The sequence below is a fragment of the Bos javanicus genome, chromosome 3 (assembly GCF_032452875.1).
Source record: "Bos javanicus breed banteng chromosome 3, ARS-OSU_banteng_1.0, whole genome shotgun sequence".
Taxonomy (NCBI): domain Eukaryota; kingdom Metazoa; phylum Chordata; class Mammalia; order Artiodactyla; family Bovidae; genus Bos; species Bos javanicus.
In genome coordinates, this window is record NC_083870.1 from 89,328,465 (window position 1) to 89,354,511 (window position 26,047).

The 26,047-nt window shown below is 44.5% G+C and overlaps 1 protein-coding gene across 9 annotated transcripts in view; it reads left to right on the plus strand.

Moving 5' to 3' along the window:
* The window catches only part of DAB1 (DAB adaptor protein 1), a 1,337,206-nt gene that overhangs the window by 1,287,776 nt on the left and 23,383 nt on the right, over positions 1-26,047 (plus strand). For 8 of the 9 annotated variants that reach the window (XM_061411797.1, XM_061411794.1, XM_061411799.1 and 5 more), the window contains 4 exons: positions 12,316-12,366; positions 12,458-12,505; positions 17,873-17,935; positions 20,173-20,281. In XM_061411797.1, the coding sequence (XP_061267781.1) occupies positions 12,316-12,366; positions 12,458-12,505; positions 17,873-17,935; positions 20,173-20,281 (271 nt within the window). The remainder of the gene's footprint in view (positions 1-12,315; positions 12,367-12,457; positions 12,506-17,872; positions 17,936-20,172; positions 20,282-26,047) is intronic. The other variant, XM_061411800.1, reaches the window with a different exon arrangement.

Below are 26,047 nucleotides of genomic sequence, written 5' to 3' on the forward strand. Positions count from 1 at the left end.
TTTAAAAAATATCACTCTTGCTGCTGTGTAGGAGATGAACTTAAGGGAGAAAGTGTTAAAAGCAACAGTCCAGGCAATAGAGGATGCCACCAAGCCGAGGGAAAGGGCAGGCAGAGGTGGGGTATGTCCTAGAAATGGAGTCAGCATTTCTTAAAGAATGATTGGATGTCAGCGTGTGGGAGAGAGGGGTAGAGGATAACTTTTACCTTTGAGGATTTGAGCATCCAGGCCTGAATTGGTAGCCTTTGTAGAAATCAGAAGACAAGGAATGAACAGACTTTAGGAGATCAAAAATTATTTGAACGAGTTAAGTTTGAGAGTCTGGACAGTATGGGATACAATCATTTCATCATTTGCTGGGAAGTAGGGTAAGCCTAGGCATGGGCTGGACTTTGGTGAGGAATGTCAGAGATTGACTGCTACCCTGGAGCCACTGATGGATGTCGCTAACGGAACGGGCTTGAATTCAGAAGAAAATGCCATCCAGATGTTAGAAGAGCCAGAAGAAGAGCATATTCCTGTTCATATGACTTTTTCTGGAACATCTCCCTAGTGTTTCTTTGAAGTTAGAACCAGAGTTATTTACTGATTGTGACGTTTCATTCAGTCGAATGACAGTGGATATGACCTCCTTTCTGGAGTTTACAATAGCAAATGCCATGTCTCAGTGAGTGAGTGTGTGTGCGTGCACACGCGTACATGCTGAGCATTAGAAAACACCATATGGACCAGCATACCCTCTGCCTTGTAAATCATACTATCACTAAGTTTCTTTCTGTTAAGTTTTCTATTCTCTTGTATAAACAAGTGCCTCCATTTACTCATTCTGGTTTTTTTTTTTTTTTTTAATCTGTCAATTCAATGAGTTTCCTTTTGTGTGCTAGCCACCTGGGGTATTTAGACATTAGGAATATGAAGAATAAGGTACAGCTTCCCATGCAAGGAACTTAGTGTCATGAGGTGATAGTCTGTAGTAGAGAAGAGAGAAAGTAATCAACCATTACAGCATATATGATGCCCAGAGGAGGATCATCTAACCCCTTCCAAGGGCTTGGGACAGATGACTAGACCCAGGTCTCCAGAGTCTTCTGATGAACGAGGATGGGAAGGGCAGCCAGTCATGAGGAGTGGCTTATACCAATGCCTGAGAGAGTAAGAAATATCATATACTGAGAGACCTGTTAAGAGAGCAAGGGAAATCATGACACAGACTTACAAACTATTTATAGGTTGGACAATCAATCTGAGACAATTATAAATAATGCTCTTGTAAATTTCCTCTGACTCCAACCTGTAGGCTGCCTTCCAAGTCTAGTTTATTGGTGAACATCGCCTCCCTTGATACTCAGAGCTCTATAAAGGAGTCATTTTCCTCACTGTCTTACATATGAGCAAGCTTGTTAGGGCCTTAGTTTCCTTGTTGTAAATTGTGCTCTGACTTCTTGTCTCCTCTTAGTTTGTTCACACATGAGGGGAGTGGTGATGGAAATAAAGGAACTAGACTAGGAGTTGGAAACTTGGGATTTCATCCCAGCTCTGCCACTAACATTATCATGATTTTGAAAATCTTAAAGGCCTCAGTTTCTTCATCTGAACAATATATAGGGTTGAGTTGGGTTGGAGATGTTTATAGCCTCTTCTAGTTCTACCTCCTTGCAATTCATAAAACTGTCCAAAATGCCATAAAATACCATCAAACTCTGAAAAGATACTTCATTGTATTATTGACTTAATATTTAATCTACTAATGGAGATCTTGGGCTTCCCTGGTGGCTCAGTCAGTAAAGAATCCACCTGCAGTGTGGAAGACCTGGGTTCAATCCCTGCATAGGGAAGATCCCCTGGAGGAAGGCATGGAAACCCACTCCAGTATTCTTGCCTGGAGAATCCCCATGGACATAGGAGCCTGGTGGGCTGCAGTCCATGGGGTCACAAAGAGCTGGACACGGCTGAGCAACTAAGCACAGCACAGTGGAGGTCTTGCTGTGTCTCAGGCACTTTGCTCACCAAGCTATTACCTCAAATCTTATTTAGGGAAGTCCTGTCTTAGAAGGTGGATAGTTCCCTAATTCTACGATAAAGAAAATTCAAGAGAGGGTAAACTAGTCAAATTCCAACCGCATGGAAACGAATTCTTGTATTGGCCATTTACAGAGGAGTTGGCTTCAGTCCTACAGCAGTGAAAACGGCCCCTGGGCTGTGAGAATCCTCCGCGTGGTGCCCCGTCACCACTCTCCTCGTGCTCTGACCTGAACGGGCTTCCTCCCATGTCCCTCACTTGACGGTTGCAGCTCAGAGAAGGGACAGCATTCCAGTCCTCACAAGATTGGCCCAGTGCCTTCCTCCGAGAACGCATTCAGGAAAGGTTTATTAATTATGAAATGAATGCCTAAGATGTAAAATCTGCATTCTTCCAGAGAAGAAAGGGAAAAAACATTGTGCAGGGAACGGCTGTCTGAGCAGCAGGCACAGCCCCCCATGACTATTTTTTCCTTTGCTGTGACATCTCTCCATTTGTGATTTGCTCTGCCTTCAGCCTGAGCCTCTGCTGCTCTTGCTTGATTTCCGCTCCATCCAGTATTTCTCGTTACCGTTCGGGTGCCATCTGGACCGCGGGAGTAGCCTCTCTAAGAGAAACACAGCCATAGAGAAGGAGCTGACTGCCTATCTGAGCATCCCCCTGCCCTCCTCCCCAGGAGTGTGCTGAGAGCCTGTCATCCTGCTGACAGGAGCCGATTTCACTTTCCTGTGATTCTCATTCACCCCTTTTCAGAGTACTGAACGAGCGCCAAATCTTGTTAGGAGTTTTTGAAAAATCCTTTGAGTTTTTGCTAATGTGGAACTAGAATAATAGATTTTTTTAAGGAGATGAGATCAAGAAAGAGGGAATGAAAAACAAACAATTATAAGCTTCAGGACATGATTTCCCTGAGGTTTCTCGTTGTCACTGTACGTTTAGACCTGGGCAGGTGTGACAACCTGTTGACAACCATCAGAGTAGCTAAGCTATTTTGCAGCCTGCCCCTCACGCCACAGAGGAGCCCCAGCAAGGAAGGGGCCCGATATTCTAAACTCCTCATGGTCACACGTCAGAGCTTTGGAATGAGGTCATGGACTGGGACCAGGATCTAGAGCCCAGGAAGCTTCCATGAGTATCAGAGCATAAAGTCATCTCCAGGGCTTCTAGAGAAGCTCCGTGGTAGGCTGGTGTTTTCAGCATTTATTCTCAATTCCCAACACTGCCACATCTGGAGCTATCACCATATTAACAACTATACCGTCACCTCTTTATAATCACTGCCTCATGACAATAGTATTGAAACTATTAAAATCCCCAGCACTGCATTTGCCACTGTCTCAAAATGTCTGACCCACCAAGATGGGATCAGTTACCAGTGGTACTAACCACTGGCATGAATCATGTTGTTACTCTGAACTATGTATTACAAGCTTCATGTGAATTGTCTCATTTATGACACCAATCGTATGATCATTGCCTGTCTTCTTCTGAGGGCAAGGATTGTATCTTAGCATTGCTAAGTTGTTTCAGTCATGTCCAACTCTGAGCAACCCCATAGATAGTAGCCCACCAGGCTCCCCCGTTCCTGGATTCTCCAGGCAAGAAGACTGGAGTGGGTTGCCATTTCCTTCTCCAATGCATGAAAGTGAAAAGTGAAAGTGAAGTCGCTCAGTCGTGCCTGACTCTTAGCGACCCCATGGACTGGAGCCTACCAGGCTCCTCCATCCATGGGATTCTCCAGGCAAGAGTACTGGAGTGGGGTGCCATTGCCTTCTCTGGTATCTTAGCATAATCGCTCAATAAATAGATATGGAGGGACTGAGGGACAGGTTAGGACAGCTTTAGGACAGCCATCAGTGTCACCACCACCATCACCCCAAACTCTGGGCACTATCATTTCCTGAGATCAACTTACTTAGTGCTTAGTATCTTAGCCTGCAAATTGTGCCTCCAATCCCATCTTTAGGTGTATTTTTCAAGAAAATAAGGGATGTGTTTTAGAAGATATGGGCCTGAAAGCATAGAGTCGCCCACTGGAGGTCTGAAATTGATGTGAGGAAGGCAGTGGAGAAAAGAAGGGTATGGGGTAGATGGAATGAATGATGTGGCTGATGGGCTTCACAGTGGTCCAGCCTTGCTAGTGTTAAGCTTTGGGTAAAATGTGCAGGAGCAGGAACCCGCTGTGACTAGTGTCTGCCATGTGACGATCATGTCACACCTTTAGCTTCTCTTCCAAGTGACTTTGTTCCTTCCCTGGACTAGTGTTTCCCAAATTTGCCATAGCCTGGAACCTGCCCACAGTCACGTACCAGACATACAGTCCCATGGCTTCCCTTTCTTCTTCCCGTCCTTTCTTTCCTCCTCTTCTCTCTCTTCCTTTCCTCTCTCCTCCCCCTCTTTCTCCTCTCTCCCTGCCATCTCTTCCTCCCCGCCCTTTCCCCCCTCCTCCTCTCTTCCTCCCTCCCACCTGTCCTTCCCTTTCTGTACTTTTGGAAAAGGAACTGACATCGTTTGAGATGTTACTATGTCAGGTGCTGTGCTAATTCTTTTCATGTGTATAGACCTTCTCAGCCATTGCATGTTATAAGCATTATTTTCCCTATTTTTTCTGAGGAGAAAACTGGGGCTCAGAGTAAGGAAGGAATTCATCCAAGGATATATCAATGATGAAGCAGAAGTTCGAACTGAAAGCTGTTTTTGGAGTATAGTCTATTTACAATGTTGGATTAGTTTCAGGTGTACTGCAAAGTGAATCAGTTATACGTATACATATGTCTACCTTTTCAGATTCTTTTCCCATTTAAGTTATTACAGAATATTAAGTAGTATTCCCCCTCTGTACAGTAGGTCTTTGTTGGGGTTATTTTATATATAGTAGTGTGTATATCAGAGAAGGCAATGGCACCCCACTTCAGTCCTCTTGCCTGGAAAATCCCATAGAAGGAGGAGCCTGGTAGGCTGCAGTCCATGGGGTCTCTAAGAGTCAGACACGACTGAGCGGCTTCACTTTCACTTTTCCCTTTCATGCATTGGAGAAGGAAATGGCAACCCACTCCAGTGTTCTTGCCTGGAGAATCCCAGGGACGGGGGAGCCTGGTGGGCTGCCATCTATGGGGTCGCACAGAGTCGGACGCGACTGAAGTGACTTAGCAGCAGCAGTGTGTATATGCTACTCGCAAACTCCTAGTTTATCCCTTACCTCCCACTTCCCCCTTTGGTAACCATAAGTTTGTTTTCAAAGTCTATGAGTCAGTTTCCATTTGGTAAATAAGTTCTTTTTTGTACTTTTTAGATCCCATGTGTAAGTGATATCATATGATATTTGTCTAACTTATATCACTGTGATAATCTCTAGGTCCATCCGTGTTGCTGAAAATGGCATCATCTTTGATGGCTGAGTAATAGTCCATTATGTAAACGTGCCACGTCTTCCTTACCCACTCGTCCATCGGTGGGCCTTTACTCCCATGTCGTGTGAAAGCCACTGTTGCTAACGTTTGTCTTCCCAGTGCCCCTGGCCTGTCCCTCCTAAAATCATGACGTCTCTCACTTTAAAAGCATGCACATTGGTTTCCTTGGCCTGAGATTAAAGTTGGAAAGTTCAAGACTCCAGATTTAGGGTCCATAGCCACAGCTGCCCCTGTTCATTCACATTAGCCCGGTTCGGTCAACGTAGTGCCCTAATCTTCATGAAAGGAGTCTACCTTTCTCTTACATGCCCCTGAATAAAGCACCAGCAAATTCCTTCTACCTCTAGTTGGCATCCTGACTGTCTTCTTGCATGTTAAGAAAGGCTATTTCAACATAAATATCTATTGACACATGAATGGATAAACAAAATGTGCTATATACATGTGGTGGAATATTATATAGTCTTGAAAAAGAAGTCTGTCCTTGTTTCCATAACAACTTGGCTGAACCTTGAGGACATTATGCTGCATGAAATAAACCAAACACAGAGAGGCAAATACTGCAGGATATTGCTTATATGAGGTCCATAAAGTAGTCAAACACATATAAGCAGAGAATAGAATGGTGGTTGCCAGAGGTCGGGGAAGGGGAAATGGGGAGATGCTATTTAATTGGTATTAAGGTTGTTGTGCAAGAAGATTAACTCATAGAGATTGTGCCCCTAATAATGCTGTATCATACACCTGAAAATTTGGTAAGTAGATAGATCTCATGTTGTGTTCTTACCACAGTTGAAAAATGGAGAGAAATGGGGGCTGTTTTAAACCAACTTCATTTTTTAGAAGGTTGGATATAAATATTTCATTGTCCCAGGCATTAGCAGATATATTACACTTGGGTGCACTTCAAGGGAGGATGTACCTCTCATTATAAGATCTAAGCATTTCCCTCCACCCTTGAGCTGTCTAGACAACCTTGGGCCCTCCTAAAATGTTAATTGGCAGAAGGAGAGCCGTTAACTGCTGAAATACAGCCCAGCTTTGAGTAGAGCCAACTTCTCAATCACTACAGGGACAGAGCCACAAAACAGTACCAAATCCTCTATTAGATCAAGGCACTGAGTCCCACAAAACCACTGAGCCCCGGATGTGAGTAGGCTGGGACATTTTGGCCTTTAAAGGGAGTTCCATTCTGTTGGAATGATGATAAGGCTCCATGGATTTCCACTTGAAGTTCATTAAAAGATTGTTAACCTCCTTTTAAAAAAAAAAAAAAATCCCACCAATATTTGGCTCTGGCTTAGCCCAGGCAATGACAAAACTTACATCCAGAAGAAGGCTGTGGTTTTGCAAACTGAATTTAATTCATGGCTATCTAGACATAGCAAAGAATTCAATGCTCCCATAGAACCTTTCTCATCAACACAAAGATAGGATATTCTTTAAAAGAAGAGAAGAGACTATATAAGGAAGGAATATGTCTGGTATTTAGAAAGCACCTAAATCAGGCAGCTGAAGTGTTTTTTTTTTTTTTCTTTATGTCTTTTATCTAGAGCTTTGCTGTCCAATACAGTAGCCACTGGTCACGTGGCTATTTACAGTGAAGCTAATTAAAAATAAATAAAATTTAAAATGCACTTTATTAGTCATACAAGCCACATTTGAAGTGCTCAATAGCCATGTGCAGCCACTGGCTACCAAATTGGAAGTACAGGTGTAGGACTCTCCATCATCACAGAAAGTTCTGTTGGACAGGGGTGCTCATGAGAGAAATCATTTGTTAACAACACATTTTCTACTCCGCATCTCAACTCCACCCCCTGTTTTGTTCGTCAGTTGCCAAACAGAGTTTCTGCTGTTTCTCTGCCAAGAAGTAGGAAAGTGACTGTTTACTCTTGGCTAAAGGTGATAGAGAGCATAAACTCCTAGATACTCCAGAGGGAATTAGTCTTCATTAGCGTGTTGTCTTCATGGTTAAATCACTCACCAGGGAAAGGCACGCAGTTCAAACGCTTGGAATCACTAGGTGTGTTAATAGTGCCCACCCTGGTGCACTTACAGATCACTTAAGTTAATCTGTTTCTCCTGAGCCTTCTAAATGGATAATTGAATTCATTCTTTTGCAGTGCTGGCTTAGGTTCTGTCTGAATTGAGATCTTGATGCCTTGTGAGCTCCCTGTGCCACTCCTGTCCCACCTTCCACGCTAGAATGATGGTATATCCTGGCTCTGCTCTGAACTTTAAGAAAGCATGGCCCATGTATCAGTCATCTCTGTATATCCAATGCCTAGTCAGAACACAGCATGTGGAAACACCCAGTGAGTGAGTGCTGGAGAAATTCATTCATCAATTATGTAATCAATCAAGATGTCTTCATTTTTCCCAGTAGGACTTTCACTAATTATTCCTACAGAGAGTTCATTCCCCAGCACAGTGCTTCACAAGTCTGGCTTCCTATTAGACTCACCAGGGGAGCTTTTAGAACCTGCTGATGCCAGGACCTCACCCCAGATAACAGAATCCAAATCTCAGCTGGCTAGGCTCAGGTATGTGTAGCTGTGGAAAATTTCCCCCCCTAGGATTACACTGTGCAGCCAGGGGTGAGAAGCACTGCAGGTTTCTGATTTGGCAGCTATAAATAAGTTGTCATCCTTTTTGATGTGTTCACCCCAAGTCCCATCTCATCCACTCACATTTTTTAAATTGGTAAGACCGGTTTTAAAAAATAGTTTTTATTGAAGTACAGTTGCTTTACAATCTTATCTTAGTTTCTATTGTACAACAAACTGAACCAACTCTGTGTATATGTATATCCCCTCATTTTTGGATTTCCTTTCCATTTATGTTACCGTAGAACATTGAGTAGAGTTCTCTGTGCTATACAGTAGGTTTTCCTTAGTTACCTATTTTATATATAGTAGTATAAATATCGGAGAAGGCAATGGCACCCCACTCCAGTACTCTTGGCTGGAAAATCCCATGGATGGAGGAGCCTGGTAGTCTGCAGTCCATGGGGCTGCTAAGAGTCGGACACGACTGAGCGACTTCACTTTCACTTTTCACTTTCATGCATTGGAGAAGGAAAGGGCAACCCACTCCAGTGTTCTTGCCTGGAGAATCCCAGGGACAGGGGAGCCTGGTGGGCTGCTGTCTGTGGGGTCGCACAGGGTTGGACATGACAAGTGACTTAGCAGCAGCAGCAGTATAAATATATCAGTCCCAATCTCCCAGTTCCTCCCTCCAGCCCCTTTCCCCCTTGGTGTGCATACATTTGTTCTCTGCATCTGTCTCTAGTGCTGCTTTGCACATAAGGTCATCTCTTCCATTTTTCTAGATTCCACATATGTACATTAATAATACAATATTTGTTTTTCTCCTTCTGACTTACTTTACTCTGTATGGCCGTCTGTAGGTTCATTCACATCTCTACAAATGACTCAATGTCATTCCTTTTTATGGCTGAGTAATATTCCATTGTATGCATGTACCACACTTCTTTATCCATTCACTTTTGCTGCAAGAGTAACATGAATCTGATCTTCTTCCGTCCATGGGGTTTTTCCAGGCAAGAGTACTGGAATGGGGTGCCATTGCCTTCTCTGTCTTAAGAGTTACCCTATTCAGCTATGGGACAATACTGTCCCACTGCTCTAGATACATTGTGGGAAAGTAAACTTCATGTGGAAGCTTTATTTCAGTGTCTTAATGATGCTTTGGGCTAGAACTGTATTGAAACAACAGAAGAGAATCTCTTCTTTTAAACCTTCACCAGAAATGGAAGCTGTGAGTAAACTAGATTGTCATATTGAGATTTTAAGAGCAGAATTGAAAACTGCATGCATGCTCTGCTAGTAAGTGTGAGGAATATATCTAATAAGGGGAGAACAAGACTTGAAGGTAAATGAGCAAAAGCTGTAATAGTCAATGTGGGTAAAGCAGGACCTGGGGATGCAGGGAGACTAGGGAATGGACTCCAGGTTCCCCTCCTTAAGAGTCAACCGAGAGAAAAATGCAGGGACTGGAAGAGTCTTCTGATGGCTGGATGAAGTGCCCTGAGTATTCTTAAGGCTGTCCCGGGCAGGAGGAAGGAAGTCCAAGAAATGACTAGTATCAAAACAGGAATGTAACCATATATGCCAGGTACAAAGGGTATGGATGGGAAGATGCCTCCAGCAAGACTGTGTCAATAGGAGAGAAAAGAGGGAAAAGATGGGATCAAGAGTGGACTGGGCATTCAGAACTAAGAGCAGGAAGTGTTTGGCATCCTTTTACACAGGACCTAGTCCATGTTCTGAAGTGGGGTAGTTTCTAAAGAGGGGCTTTCCACAAGATATTTTTACTTCTCCTTTTTCCCCATATCATATAGTAATAGTTCCTTAATATTAAAAGATGTGTGCCTGTGCATTGCAGAAGTGAGCTAAGTTGATTGAGAAGATCCTAATAATAGCTACGATTTATTAAGCATCTCTGTGTGCCAAACAGCAAACAAAGCAGTGCACACACATCTCAGTTAATCCTCTCCATAACCCTAAGATGATGTTATCACTGTCGTCCCACCGAGAAAACCTAGGCTCCATGACTTGTCCAGGGTCGCACAGCCAGCACGGGGCACAGTCAGGATTCAGTCCATATCTGTGTGACTCCAAAGAGATACATTTATGCTCACGTCTGGACCAGTCTCCATCTGGATTTACGGAAATCACCTCCTCACACCCTGGCCCCACCCCTCATCAGAGACTCCCTCTTCTGTCACCAGCAAAGTGACAGTCTCACACCAGTGCTGGCTATCCTCACATGTTTCCATTATATGCTGGGGGTTTTATGAGACTCTACCACCGGCTGTTTTTCAAATTTATTTAATTCATCCATCATGCTCTGAAGCCATTTGCTTTTTTATATTGGACAGATGTAATGAGATTTTGGACACTAAAAAATGTTTTTATTAAAAGTTATGACCCAGAGCTAGCTGGTAGGGGCTATGCCATAAATCCCAGGAAGTGTGGGAATTTATAAAGGATGTAGCAACATAACCTTAACCTTTCAGGCCACACCAGAGGTTACAGGATAACACTGTCTCCCCGTCTCTAGCCAAATAATAATAATTGTTATTATTATTATTTCTGCCATTATCCAACGTGATCCTTCCTCCTCTTCTCTCAGCCACTGTTGAATCCTGGCGAGCCAGCACCTAGTGGGAGCAGGTGGTTGATGACAGAACTTGCTGGTGTTTGGCTTGAAGGCTCTGCCATGGTGGGCACGGGCATGTGCGTTGCCCTTCTCTGCGACCCTGTGACTGGGCTGACTAATGTACAGTCACATTTACTACAGACAGAGTGGAAGTGGTCATGGCTGACGGTTCCTCCACTCCTCCATGGCCAGCAGGAAGCTCTCCTGAAAATTAGGGAACAATGCAAGTATTTCTGTTCAAGCATAATCATTCCAAGTTAATGTCAATATTATCAGACTTAGACTACTGTTACACTGCTTGGAATTCATCCCAAGCATAATTAGTTTGGACATATAGACCAAAAACATGGTCATTAAAAATAAATGTGTACATATGGAGATATTATGCATATTACCTACAATATGTATTAATGTTGTGACTTTGTTCAGTTAACATTCCTTAAATAAAGCTCTGGGGTATTGGATGGTAAGCCAGGGTTCAACAGAAGACCACCAGGGAGTTGAAATAGAGTTTATTAGTGCAGGTCCTGGAGGAAGGGCCATATGCAGAGGTGAAGGGAGGAATCAGGCAGAGAGAGCAAGGCAGGGTCTGGGGCACTTGCCTTTATTAGGGCCCCAGGGTAGAGTGCTTTAGCGTTCCTGGTCCGAGGCCTGATTGGTCATTTCAAACCCAAAAGAGCAGGGTTTTGGTAAGTGTCTAAGGCATCTTATCTAAGGGTACATAAGGCAAAGCCCTGGGAGGCTGGGGAGAGTGTAGCCATAAGAGCTGTTAGGATGGTCAGACCAGGAACTGACATTTGCTTGTGACTTTGTGGGCTGTTATCCAGGACGTACTTCACTGGAGAAGCTGGTGTCAATTCAAGGCCTCTGCAGGCCTCTTGGCCAACACAAAGGGGATGCTGAGGCAGTGGTATTATGGAGTGGTGTAGCAAAGCTCTCAGCAATTATAAACAACAAAGTGAAAAATTAACAAAATGATTGGATTTGGTCAGCTGCCGCCTATTTTTAAAATCGTCTATTCGTTCATATGTGTTTTTTTTGAGCACTGCCATGGGACGGATCCCCCATGACCTGCCGGGGATGCGGGAACAAACGCATCATGGTCCCTGCTTCAGGAAGATCACTGTGTAGTGGGTACAGGTCATATCCTGTTGTTCGCAGAGGATGGATTTCAGCTCAGGGGACCAAAGAAAGCTTCACAGAAGAGATGGCCTTTCAGCTGGGTTTGAGGAACTGGGTGAGCTTTGAGCTTGCCAGGCTGACAGAAGCATTTCAGGCAGAAAAGGCTGTATGTACAGAGGCACTTACAAAACCAGCTGTTCAGACTGCTCCAAAGGTTAAGTTTGGCTAAAGCACAGGATAACACTTTTTCCTTTTAAAACAAAAATCTCAAGGGTAAACATCATGCTCTTATCTGCTGTCACCATTGAGACTGGCCAGGTCAGGTCTGTAATTTCAGGAAGATGGACTTTAAACTTAGAAACTCCCTATGGCTTGCATTTCCTAGCCAGGCATGTGTTTTCTCATCAGTTTATGCTGGGAACATATTCCAGGGTTTTCACAGCACATTGGCAACCACTCCCGCCTCCTGTGACCACGAGAGTGTAAACCATAGATAATGTCATCATTAAGCACATAAATCCATGTCATCTGTGTGTCATTCACTTCATCCTCATTCATCATCCCTTACGCTTTCAGAACGGCCGTGCGTTTGAAGATTTTGACGAGCGGTTTGCCGCAGCCACGCCGGTAAGCGCAAGAGAGCCCAGCCTGGTTAACGGTTTCGCGTCATTGTCCCATCACTCATTTCATGCTCATAAGTCATGCCTTGTGGTTACAGAACAGAAACCTGCCGATGGACTTTGACGAGATTTTTGAGGCAACAAAGGTAAGGCCTCCATGGTCTTGTGAAGTGAGGGTTGTTCTGGTCATTCTTGTCTGCTCTATGCAGCCTCACTCTCCTCAGTGCTCTGCTCTGGTGCCAGCCTGTGCTGATGTTCAGGGACTCCTGGCGGGTCCCGCAGTGAGGGCGAAAAGTAGGAGCGTGTGTGTGTGTGAGAGAGAGAGAGAGAAACAATGTATGCTGGAGAGGAAATGACACCCCTTCATTTCATCCAGCAAATATTTTCAATCTCCTAATGTGTCCCAGGCATTCTGATAGATGTTAGACATGCAGTAGAGAGGAGGACACGACCCCTATCCTTGAGGAGCTCAAAGTGTAACAGTGTGGCATTGCATAGCAAAGGAGAGGGCAGGCGGGATGGGTAGAGAAGGGCAGGGTAGGATTGCCTAGTGGAGTGGAGTGTAACAGTATAGTGGAGATTCAGCACTGAACAGGAGCTGCTCAGTGCACCTATGGAGATAAAAACCAGTGTGGGGGCGGGGATGGAGGTGGCGATGGCAATGGCACCCCACTCCAGTCCTCTTGCCTGGAAAATCCCGTGGATGGAGGAGCCTGGTGGGCTGCAGTCCATGGGGTTGCAAAGAGTCAGACACGACTGAATGACTTCACTTTCACTTTTCATTTTCATGCACTAGAGAAGGAAATGGCAACCCACTCCACTGTTCTTGCCTGGAGAATCCCAGGGACGGGGGAGCCTGGTGGGCTGCCGTCTATGGGGTCCCACAGAGTCGGACACGACTGAAGCGACTTAGCAGCAGCAGCAGCAGCACCTATGGAGATAAAACTGCTATTTGGTCCACATCACCTGGAATAGAGGTGCTGGTTTGCAGCCAGTGTTTATTTAGATTGGTTAATATGTTGGCGAGTGAATGTTGTCACTCCTGAGTACATGGGTTTGGGAAGTCTGTAGGACAGGAGTTCTCAACCTGGGCTGCAAATTAGAATCATCAGGAAAATTTTTAAACTTTGACTTAGTAAACTACTTCAAACCAACTAATCAAGAACCTCAAGGGGTGGGGACCAAGCGTCGTATTTTTCCCTTGAGTTTGTGTGCTTAGTTGCTCAGTTGTGTCCAACTCTTTGCAACCCCGTGGACTGAGACATTCCAGGCTCCTCTCTCTGTCCATGGGGATTCTCCAGGCAAGAATACTGGACTGGGTTGCCATGCCCTCCTCCAGGGGATTTTCCCAACCCAGGAATCAAACCCAGGTCTGTCACATTGCAGGCATATTCTTTACCAGCTGAGCCACCAGGCTATCCAAGGCTGACAGTCCATCTAAGGGTCTCACATAAGCTGTATGGGGCAGTGGGATGGGGTACAAATTGAGTTAGAAAACACTTCCCAGGAAGAAATAAAGGCATCTAGTTTGTGTCTCGAAAGATCGGTAGGAAAGGCAGTGGGGGAAGGTATGAGTGTTCTGGTCAGAGGAGGAGCATGTGCCAAGGCCCTGAGGTGGCCCCCCTTTCGTGACCTCTGGTGCTTCTCTCCTCTGTAACATGGTCCTCACTGTGTTTATAGGTCTGTCTTCCCATAGAACAGGCAGCTCATGAGACTCAGTGCAGGAAGTTGCCTTATGCATCCCTGTGTCCCCTGCTTTCGGCACAGTAGCCGATGTACAGTAGGAACTACATGCTTGCCCTAAGTGAAGGAGCACCTAATACCAAAACTGAGGAAGTGGGTCTATGTAAATATGTACTGGTGGTCAGTCATGGACACCTCTGCATTCATCAATGGCGCTTTCAGAGCTTCTCTGCAGGGAGGGTCTAGGAGTCTACTTGCAAAGGTTTAGTGGAAAGAAGGACCAGGGGACTAATTATAAAACAGCAGCTATAGGGCATTCCAGATGTTATTGAAAAACCACCACTGATTCATAACAAAGAGTGGCTTGGGAGGGGACAGGCCTGATTGAGATACTGAGGAGCTCCAATAGCCAAGCATCTCCTCATCCTTTTCACTGGCTTTGGCAGCTTCTAGGGTCACTCTCTTTACCCTGGAGGATGCCCAGGACCTAGAGAAGGGACAGAATCTTCCATCAACAACCACATCTTTACCTGAAGATGTCTGAAGGGCCAGGAAGGGGAAGGCAAGGAGGAATCTTGGGTTGACCTTGGAGATGACTTCTTCAGAGGGACGTGAATCATGGCAGGCCTTATAAAAACCCTGGCTTCTGGTTAGAGAATATTGTGGGGCTGGGCTTCCACCATGAAGGAGGGCTAAGTAGGGCTGGGTAAAGGGACACATGGATAAACAAAGTGCTGCTTGGTCTATGGGTCAAGCCCAGCTTTTTTTAGCTGACCGATCAGAGGCAAGTCACCTTACCTTCAGGCCTCTATTAGCTCATCTGCAAACTAGAGATAGTGGAAGAGATTCCTGTGCTCCAACTTCACAGAGTTCAGGGAGCATCCAATGTTACAGTAATGGTTGGAAAATACGTTATAAACTATCAAGTGCTCTACAAATGTGAATGGTTAGTTCTATTCTCATGAGGCTGTTAAAATGATTAATTACAACAATATTATCAGATGGAACATGGCTTCTTAAGTTACAAATAAAAGAACCAGGGTTAACAAGGGGGAGAGGGGCTGTGAAAATAGATATTATTCCAGATCCTCAATCATATACTGTTATTAGAATTATTTTTAATTTTATGGCCTAAGAATCCCCTTTTTCTATAAAATTTAATTAACTCAAGGTTCTATTTAAGCAGCAAGTCGAATGGAATGAAATAACAATCTAAGTTTTATGCCTCCGCATGTTTTTTCTCGTTTAATCCTTGAATGGAAATCATCTGGCAAGAGGAGAGTCTGTAGCTCAAGAATGAAGGTTATTTTAAAAGTTGTGCTTACGGAGAAAATTAGCCAATAAATTATATTTATGATGTTAGTAAAAGTGTGCCACGAGTTCACCACATTTGAAATGTAAATTGTGCAACTTAATTATTAACTTCATTTTAATATTTTCATACCACTGAAAACAGTCATGGGCCATTTGCAAAGCATTGAGCTTCAAGGGCCAGGAATCCCAGAAACCTCCTTGGAATGCATTAAATAGAATTATGCCTTCTGTGGGTTTGGGAGAGAGCCTAAGGATTGGCGCTGTTTCACCAAATAATATAAAATATTGCTCACATGCTAAATAAGTCTTCCCAAAGACAAGTAAACATTTATTATTATATCTGTGGATTGTCCCCACTAGACTGTAAGCTCCCTGAAGGCTGAAAATTGACATTCCTCCTAAATATGTTCCTAGCACCCAGCACAGGGCCTAACACCTTATAGTTGTCCAGTGTGTACCAGCATATTATGTTGTTCAGTTTAGTCACTCAGTCACGTCCAACTCTTTGTGACCCCATGGACTGCAGCACGCCAGGCTTCCCTGTCCATCACCAACTCCCAAAGTTTACTCAAATTCATGTCCATTGAGTCAGTGATGCCATCCAACCATCTCATCCTCTGTCATCCCCTTCTCCTCCCACCTTCAATCTTTGCCAGCATCGGGGTCTTTTCACATCAGGTGACCAAAGTATTGGAGTTTCAGCTTCAACATCAGTCCTTCCAATGAATATTCAGGACTGATTTCCTTTAGGACTGACTGGTTGGGTCTCCTTGCAGTCCAAGGGACTCTCAAGAGTCTTTTCCAACACCATAGTTCAAAAGCATCAATTCTTTGGCACCCAGCTTTCTTTATAGTCCAACTCTCATATCCATACATGACTACTGGAAAGACCATAGCCTTGACTAGATGGTCCTTTGTTGGCAAAGTAATGTCTCTGCTTTTTAATATTATGTCTAGGTTGGTCATAACTTCTCTTCCAAGGAGTAAGCATCTTTTAATTTCATGGCTGCAGTCACCATCTGCAGTGATTTTGGAGCCCCCCAAAATTATGTAGTTAGGAAAGAAATTAATATGTATAGGGCCCTACTGTGTGCCAGGAACCATTTATTCAATCTGAAACCTGAAGAAGGATTGAAAGTGAGTTTATCAGGCTAAGGTGCTTGCTTTTCAGCAAAAAAAAAAAAAAAAAAAAGGTAATCTTTTGTGCCTTTTTCAACCAAGCTTACCCAAACTTCAGAGTCCTTCTAGTAATATAATCAATAAATCTCCAAAGGAGATATTACCATCTCTAATGTCCAGGTAAGAGAAAAGTGGCCCCGAGGAGCTGCAGAGATTATCAGTGGTAGAAGATGCAACCCCAGGGATGGAACTCTTCCTGGGCCTAGAGTTCCCAAGTTTGTCAGTAGCGGAGAATATTCCTTTCTTCGTATGAATCTCGGTGTCCCACTTTGCCTGGTTAAAACAAATTTCTAGGGCAGGAGTCCTGTCTGCCAGGACAGACTCTCCCAGTGGTGTTTTTCAGTCCCCTGATTAGAAACTATTACTTAAAATCTGAAGATGAGGAGAAAGGTTTTTTGTTTTTGTTTTTTTGCGGTGGGCAAATTTGCACAAAACACATGATTATATACTTTAAGTCAGGCTATTTGACTCCCGGCCATAGACCTCTTGCAGACTCTGAAGCTGGAAGTGTATACTGATTAATTTCTGAGTGTATCTTAAAGGGCTTCTCCCACTGCTCTGGCTGGCCTTGCTCAGACACTGAGGGATGATGGATGGGAATACAGTTGATATAGTATCCACAGTGATAGAGCTCCTCGGAGTGATTAATCGTGTATATACTGGGTTGTTTTTGATACCCTTCCTAGTATTAAATGATACATTTTCTCCTCCTCCAACTGTATTTTTTATCTTGAAGATGGATTCTTTTGAGGACTGTCATTTGACTGCCTGCTCTTCATGCAGAAAATTCAAGTCCTGGCCTAGGTGGTCTTGAGGTGACCTCTGTGAAACTCAGTTTATTCGTCTGTAAAAATGGGGATGACAGTTCATACCTTTCAGGGTCAGTGATATTTACTGAGAAGTGGCCGTGAAGTGGTGACTTGCTGTACTTGGTACAGGAAAAGCATTTTGTAACATGTGGATATACTCAGGAAAGAGAAGCAAATGATAAAGTTACCTCTTGCCTTTGTCTCCTGGAGAAGAGAGACAGTGCTGACATTGGATGGTAAATATGTGTAAAATGGTATTATTATTGCTTATGCAAGGTGGCTAAGCCCAGATCTGCTTGACTAAGCCCAGATAAACAGCCAGGCACACTGAAACAATAACTGATTCTGGCTGTATCTGAGTTGCTGTCTTTGGGATCAAGAAGTATCGTAATGACCAACTGGGTTTATTGTTTATACAGTCATGATGAAAAAGGGAAATGCATGTCCTCAAATCATACTGTTTTTAAAGCATTGCCCAGCAGCATCAGCTCCCCTTGTGGTTACATCATTATCTTTTTGTCTTTTCAGGCTGTGACCCAATTAGAACTTTTTGGGGACATGTCCACCCCTCCTGATATAACCTCTCCCCCTGTAAGTATGCACTGTGCTTGGAGCCCTGCATCTCTTTCCTTTCCTTCTTCAGTTTCATGGTGACAAATATATGGACTTTGGGTAAAATGAAGCTGCTGGTGGATTTCAACTCAGACTCTTCCAGCTGTGTGATTTGGGCATATTAACTAGCAATTCTAAATGTCAATTTCCTCTGCTTTTTAAAAAAAAAAAAAAAAAAGGAATTATGATGCATGCTCTGTTTTGAGAAATAAATGAGATCATGCATCAGCAGTTACAGACTCTGACTGGGGTGCTTGCCATTTTGCTGGGCAGTGGAAAGAGACAGGAGCAGCATGTGGTCCTTGCCTGCAAGGAGTACAAGGTCCACCTGGGAATATGGGTGAGAAGCTCCATGAGGCAGCAGATGAGATGAGACATTTGTCATCTCCTACCCAGAACCCGCACAGCCAGGTGGTCAACCCAGTAAAGGAAGCCTCTTCTCCCCCAGACCTTTCAGCTGTCTCCTGTCTTATTCCCTTCTTTCCTTCCTTTCTTCCTCTTTTCATTTCCTCCTCCCTTCCCACTTGCTTGCCGGCTTCCCTGAGCTTCTCAGGAAGCTTTGGATTCCCAACTCTAGTTTCAGCCATGCTATCTCAGTTATTGCTTGCACTAGGGCAGAGTTCACAGGGAGCCGAAGCAAAATAAAATCCCAGTGCTTTGAGAATGGGAGGCATTCAGAGGCAACCCAGCAGCCACGGCAAAAAGCCAAGCTAGCCCCTCCAGCTCCTGCCCAGTCCACTCCCCGGAAGTGGGCAGAGAGCAGTCAGCCACAGCTGCACCCGCTGAAGCTGCTGGGAGGGGGCGGCCCCTCTGGGGACCACACGTTTAGCGCAAACCCAGGGATGGTGCTACGGTTCATTGGCAAGCTGCGCCTCCCAGAGAAAAGGCTGTAACCTCACTGAGGACAGATGGCAGGAGAGCCTGCTGCCCACAGCTGCCGCCAGGGAATCTGAACACAGTTGCCCTGCTTCCAACACCTGGTACCCAGAGCAGCCGTGAAGGAGGGGCCAGCAGCTCCTATCTCCAGGGATGCTGGTTGGTTCTAGTAAGGCTTTCTCTCCCACCTTCCAGGGAAGGCAGCTGCATTTCTGAACCATGGGGCCATAGAGCTAGAAAGGTCTGGAGTGATCTTCTAGCCTTATTTAGCACCTTCGTTTTACAGATGAACACACTGAGTTCCAGACAGGGCATGTGACTCACCCAAGGTCACACTGGAAGAAAGCAAACGGCATTGATTATGGTCTAACGTGCTTAATGCAGCAGCTCATGGCTGTGTTTCTGGCCCTGAACCTGAGTGCCATCCAAATGGGTGTTTAATAATCCTCAGAACAATGCTATGCCTCCTGCAAGCTGCTAATCTAAAAATGGCCTTGTCTAATTGCCATGGTTTCAGGATTAATTGCTTGCCCCAATCTATTCCAAGGGGAAAGAGATAAAGATATTATGTCATCAAATATGCATACTCTGTAGGCAAGAGGTTTCTGGAAAGGCACGGACCTTAAAGAAACAAGTACTCAAGTTTTGATTTCAGTAGCCCTCACCTTACCCACCACGTCATGGAGCAGACATTTCTGAAATTCCAGCGTGGGCCAGGATCTAGAGTTGGCAGCTACTCTAGCATCATTTTTATCATCTTCTTGAGAACATTTGCTTCTTTTTGCAAGTGAAGGTTCAGGCAGGATTCTTCTGGGAGGCACAAGGACCCCAAGGGTCTCTGTTCCACTTGCTAATCTTTATTTATTTAGTCAACGCCTGTTTACTGACCATGTATTCAGTGACAGCCTTGAGCTGGGTGCACAGTAGGTCCTGAGTGAGTGTATGTCAGTTTGAATTAACTTCTAAAGGACGAAAGCCAGATATTATGGGATAAATTGAGGGCCTGAAGACACCCCCAGAGGGTATGGGCTCAAGCTAAATAGTCGTGATGCTGGCCGGTGTTAGCTGAGCACCTGTTCTGTGCTTCAGCATAGTACTAAGTGATTTAAATGCATGATCTCACTGAAGCCTCTCAGCAGCTCTGGAGATAGGTATTGATTTTCTCATTTCATGCTCTGTATACATAGCAGCTCATGGTCTGCAATTCACAAAAAGTGGCCAGGACCAGGGCTTGCTTCTGCAGCACCTCCCCGCTTAACTTCTGGGCCTGCTGCCTCCCACGCTGGTCAGCGATCAGGCTCTCCCAGGAGCCTCACACCCTCCGCCTCTCTGTCTGACAGACTCCTGCAACTCCAGGTGATGCCTTTATCCCGTCTTCATCTCACGCACTTCCGGCGAGTGCAGACGTGTGTGGTTCCCTACCTTTTGGCACTGCTGCTGTACCCTCAGGTAAGCGCCTTCCACCTCCTCCCACCTCCGTCCACCAAGAGAAGGAAAAGGCTGACTGAGCCAGCTGCCAGGCTATGCCAGACACCTCTGGGACGACCATTCTCTCCCTGTGACGCTGAGAAGCCGCCAGGGCAGGGGGTAGTATGCTTACCGAGCTCTGGTATGCGGGAGGCTGGAAACCAGTCATGTCTTGAACCTGAAAGGTCAAGATTCCAGATGTATAGCTTTGGGGAGCTCAGTGCGCACACAGCTGTGTGAATCCGTGCAAATCCTGATTGACACTGTCAGCTCAGTTGGATGTGGGAAAGGTGTGGGTGGGGAAGGGGCAGCTATGCTCCACCGACCTCTTGAGATCTGAGTGATAGAAGGGGTGGAGGCCCAGGGAAGGGGAGGTTCCCCATGCAAAGAGGAACACTTAGGAGTTCTGCTGACAGTGAACAGTGAACTGCAATGGGGCTTAGTGACTTAGAGAGTATTTGTTCTGTTTTCCAAATATTCTTTTACAACAGGGTAAAAATACATATAGCAACAGTGTTACAGGTGCACATCGGTGGGGTCTGAGGCATCTTGTTTCCATGGCATTAGGCAGTCCATGAAGTCAGCCCATTCTACCTGGACATGGCCAAAGGTGGTGTTTTGCTGTTGGTTTTGTTCAGTCATATCTGTCTCTTTGTGACCCCATGGACTGCAGTATGCCCGGCTTCCCTGTCCTTCACTACCTCCCAGAATTTGCTCAAATTCACGCCCATTGAGTCAGAGATAAGTGGTGTTACTTATGCTGTTTGCACACCAGGGTTCTTAAAGACTTTTTTTTCCTTAACTACATATTTGAAATATGTGGCGTTATCTTTTTCTACTTTATTTATATAAAGGATGGAGTTGGTATGTTTTAAAATATCAATTTCTTGCATTTTTCTATAAATAACTACTTTTAATTATATAGTGTTAGAAACAAATTCTTGCCACCAAATATAAACCTTATTGTTACTTAAAGTAAAATTAAAATTTCATACTCTGTTCTGAAATAGTTATTCCTCCTGAGCTGAAGGATCACTTCTAGAAGCAACAGAGGTTGGTAGCTAATATGTCTAACTCACAGTTGAGAATCTATAGGTAGCCTAGAAATGTCTTTAATTACTAAGCTTCCCAATCAAAGCTGTTTCACCCAAACCTATAATGGAACAGTGGCAATAGTTTTCCTTACCTGAACTGGATATTGAAATGTCCTTGGGAGTAACGGAATCTGTTGTTTTAAGTAAGAATAATAGTTCTCCATCAGAGCTGTCAGCCTTGCATTCAGAATAACCATGCTTTGTCCCATTTGATTCGTGAAGATATACTGGGACAGAGGATGGGACCTCTAAGCACCAAATTTACTCATTTTCAGGCATGTTTATGCCATAAATTTTCACTGAGTATGCACTGTGAGCCAGGTCCTATTCGAGGTGTCTGGGGTGTGTCAGTGACTGCAATAGACACAGACCCCTGGCCGCAGAGAGCTTACTTGCAAGTGCGGAGAAGGACAACATGAAAATGAGTAACTTATCATAATCTGTTAGGAATAGTGGATGAGTGGTACGAACAGAAGGAAATGTGGAGCAGGGCAGGTGTGAATGGAGGTGATGGTCAGGAGGAGGGGCTCATGCAAACATGTGATATGAGCCAGGAATGTGTCAGGGTCAAGAGTACTCCCAGTGGCCCCTCCCAGCCTCCACCCCCTTTCTCTGTAAGCAAGAGGGGCTGGATTCAGGTCTGGCCCTTACACTTGACTAAAATGCCTAAGGACCTGCCTGTACTCTGGGCCCTCTGCCCAGCCGGGGCCAGGTTATGGCTTTAAAGAACTCTATTTTACAACTTACCACTTGATCAGCCATGTTGCACACTGTGGACAAACCACTCCACCCATTCAGATTCTGTTTCTTTAGCTGCTTAAAAAAATGATAGATTACCTCCAAGATTTCAGTTTTTACAATGTAAGTCTAAAATTGATTTCAGTTAGCATATTTTTGCTTTCTTACTCTACTTAAGCTCTGCCGAGAAACAAAACTGGGCTTCAGGTAGTGTTAAACTGTCTGCCTTCTTCTTCCTTTAACTGGCCTTAAAAATCTCTGCAGCTGTTGAATCTCCATCTCACTGTCCCTAATTGCCCTGCCAGCGACAGGGAGGTGGGAAATGACCTGGGGTGTGTAGTGCAGTGAACAGGCTGAGTTTGAGCCCTGGTTCAGCCATTTATCTATAAGCTTTAGACTCCTGGGAAAATTACTTAACCAGTCAGAGGCAGAGTTTCTTCATTTTTACAACTGAATTTAAAATAATACTTACCTTGCAACAATATCATGAGAATTAAATGAAATAAAATCCAGTGCTTCTGAAAAATGCTGGCATGTTGTAAATCCTTTGTGTAGAAAATGCTAGTATTATTATTACTCTGACATCTAAAGTAGAAGAAAATATGTCTTGTTTTTACTTTTTTTTTTTCCTTTTCCTTCTTGGGATGCTCCCTTTAAAAAAAAAATAGCATGTAATAAAGTTTAGGTTTTTGGCCTTCTGAGCACATGGCAGAGCTGGCCTGAAGGGCTGGAGAGTATATAAATACAGACCCTTCTACTAACCAGCTGGGTGACACTCAGCTATATAATTTCAGAGCCTCAGGGAACTTATCTGTAAAATGGGGATGATGATTCTACCTCATCGAGCTGTTCCTGAATTAATCACATGTAGTAAAACATTTAAAACAGTACCTGGCAGTATTTACATAAGTAAATACTCAGTAAAAGTTCTCTGCCCTACTCACCAGGGATCCTGACTCTTCTATCTGGATAGATACTCTGGGTAGCCACGTCAAACCTTCCACTCTGGAAGCTGTCAGTTCCTCGTATGCAGATTAAAGAGATATTTTTCAATATTTATTTATTTGGCAGTGCCAGATCTTATTTGTGGCAGGTGGGATTTAGTTCCCTGATTAGGGGTTAAACCCAGGTTCTCTGCATTGAGAGCATAGAGTCTTAGGCATTGGACCATCAGGGAAGTCCCAGTTAAAGAGCTAGTGATAACAGCCACCCCAGAGATTTGTTGAAGGATCAGCTTCACAAAAACAACGTGAGCTCCACTAGGGTAAGGATTTATTTTATTTTATTTTATTTATTTTTAATACTGTCTTGTTCTTCACTGAATCTCCAGAGACAGTGTTCGCCACCCAGGAGGACTACTTTTGAACAGATGCAGCAAGTGACATAATGTAGATGAGAGGTACCACGCAAGTTCTGTATATATGTGGGAGAAATCCTTCCGTTTTCAGTGTTTTCTTACCTTTTAGTCTGCCTTTTTTTTCCCCCCTAAATAATGAGGGTATTCCCAGGTGCAGCATCTGCTTATAAATTGCAGTTTTCAACACTTTAAAAAATCTAACTGCAAGGCAGAGAGAGATTTATGATTGATCTGAGCTTCGTGGCATAAACAGATGCTCACTGGCACCTCCTTCCTCTGCTGTTGAACGTTAGCGAGTAAACAGTTACTAGGCTGCTAAGTGGCCGCAGTGGCCGCCGCGCAGCGGCTTTCCATGTCTAATGCTAGTGCAGCCCTGCCACTGAGATGTCCTGTCAGGGACACACGATGCCACGTGGCCAGAGAGCCTGAGCTCACAGGTCTGGGGAAACTGCCGGGACCCCCCTCAGGAAAAGCAAGTGAGACCTGCAAGTTCCCAAACATGATACCTAATTACCCTTGCTGTCTTTTTTTTTCTTTTGAATATTGTACTTTGGTCTGAAGCAGATGGCATGAAGCCAGGGAGACATGCTAACAGCTCTCTCCAGAAAAGTGTGTACAGCCCATCTGTTGGTTCCTTGTGGATAAAAGGGAAAAAAGGACAGGGGGGGAAAAGCCTGCCACCAGCAGTAGACTGACTGATCCGAGATCATAGCTCGTATGGTTGCTGGAGTTGACTTGGACACTTAGAAAAATGCAGTGAGTTTATTCCACCGTGACTCACTCACCTCTATCTAGAGCCTTTCTCCAGCCTTAAGCATTTATGGAGCAGTGGACGTGTGTCCACGACTGTGCTGGACACAGATGGGGGAGGCAGAAAGAGATAAAAGGTTCCTACTCACAGGGGCTCTCCAGTCTAATGAGAGAAGACAAAATCACTGTGCAGTCACAACACTAACTTTTTACTGTGATGTGCACCACGAGAGAGATGAACATAAGGACCTGTGCCTGACCAGAGGAGAGCCACTGGGCGTAGAGGGCAGAGGTGATGCTGACCTGAGTCTCCAAGAGCAGAGGAGGGACAGTCATGTGGAGAAGTAGGGATGGGTTTCCATGCAGGTAGGCCAGCAGAGAAGAGGGAGCACGTTGCAACTGCTGCAGGGAAGGGTGCCAATGAGAGCAAATGGGAAATAGGGGTGAAGAGGTGAAAAGGGGCTGACCCATAGCCCCAAGATAAGCTAAGTTCTCTGGGCATCATTTTCTAGGTGGTGAAGCACTGTACCGCTGACCCTTGAACAATAAAGGCCTGAATTGCACAGGTCTACTTATATGTGGATGTTTTTCAATAAATACTACAGGAGTACTATGTATGATCCAAGGTTGGTTGGTTCCATGGGTACAGAACCAGGTACATGGAGGGTCAACTCTAAGTTACATGTGGATTTTCCATTGCTCAGGACTCAGTGCCCTTAACCTGAGCATTATTCAAGGGACAACCGTATTTGCATTTTAGAATATGGTGGCAGTGAGGAGGGTGGGATGGAAGCCAAGCATAAAAGTCTGACTGGAGACTGAAACCTTCCATCCATTTACCAAAATGGGCATCAGGGTTGGCATGGTAGGAAAATCCATGGGCAAGTCTTCACCCTGTCAGACTCAGTGCCCCTCTTTATGTTAAGGATCTATGATATCTCCTTTACTATCGTGAAATGAAATTCATCAAGAATATAAAATATCTATACAGTTGTTCAAAAATCAATATAGTGTCTTAGCTGTAGTAGAAAGAAGAAATAAAAGCAAATTTATAATAAAAAGATATGTTTTTCCATTAGGAAATACCCAGGTGCCACCACACTGGCTTTCCTCATAGCTCAGTTGTTAAAGAATCTGCCTGCAATGCAGGAGACCTGGGTTTGATTCCTGGGTTGGGAAGATCCCCTGGAGAAGGAAATGGCAACCCACTCCAGTATTCTTGCCTAGAGAATCCCCATGGACAGAGGATGCTGGCAGGCTACAGTCCATGGGGTTGCAAGAGTCGGACATGACTTAGCGACTAAACCACCACCACCACCACACTAGAACACATACTAAGTGATCAGATGTGTGTACCTAAAGGCAACAATAGAACAGACCAACCAGAATAGGAGTGTTAACGCTGTCTCCAATGCCATGAACAGGAACCACAGTTTTCCAAGTTGTTGATCAACTCTTGACTATGCTCCAAAGAAACAAAGTATAATCTTCCCCAGTGTATGCATTTCTGAAAAATTAAGTGAATTAAAACTGTGCCAAGAAACTTTAAATTTCCACGTGATTCAAAGTACACACAAATTATCACAAATTGTTTGTCATGCACGTCATCTCCCATATTATAGGAGGTCTAGTATCAATGCTCTTGACCCTTAAATGTCAGTACTGCCCCCCACCCCACCAAGTTTTCCTGACAATCAAAACACACCCCAGGATTTTCTAATCATCCCCTAGGAGGCAGTAGAGCTCCCACCAGGAACCATTCAGATCAGATCAGATCAGTCACTCAGTCGTGTCCGACTCTTTGCGACC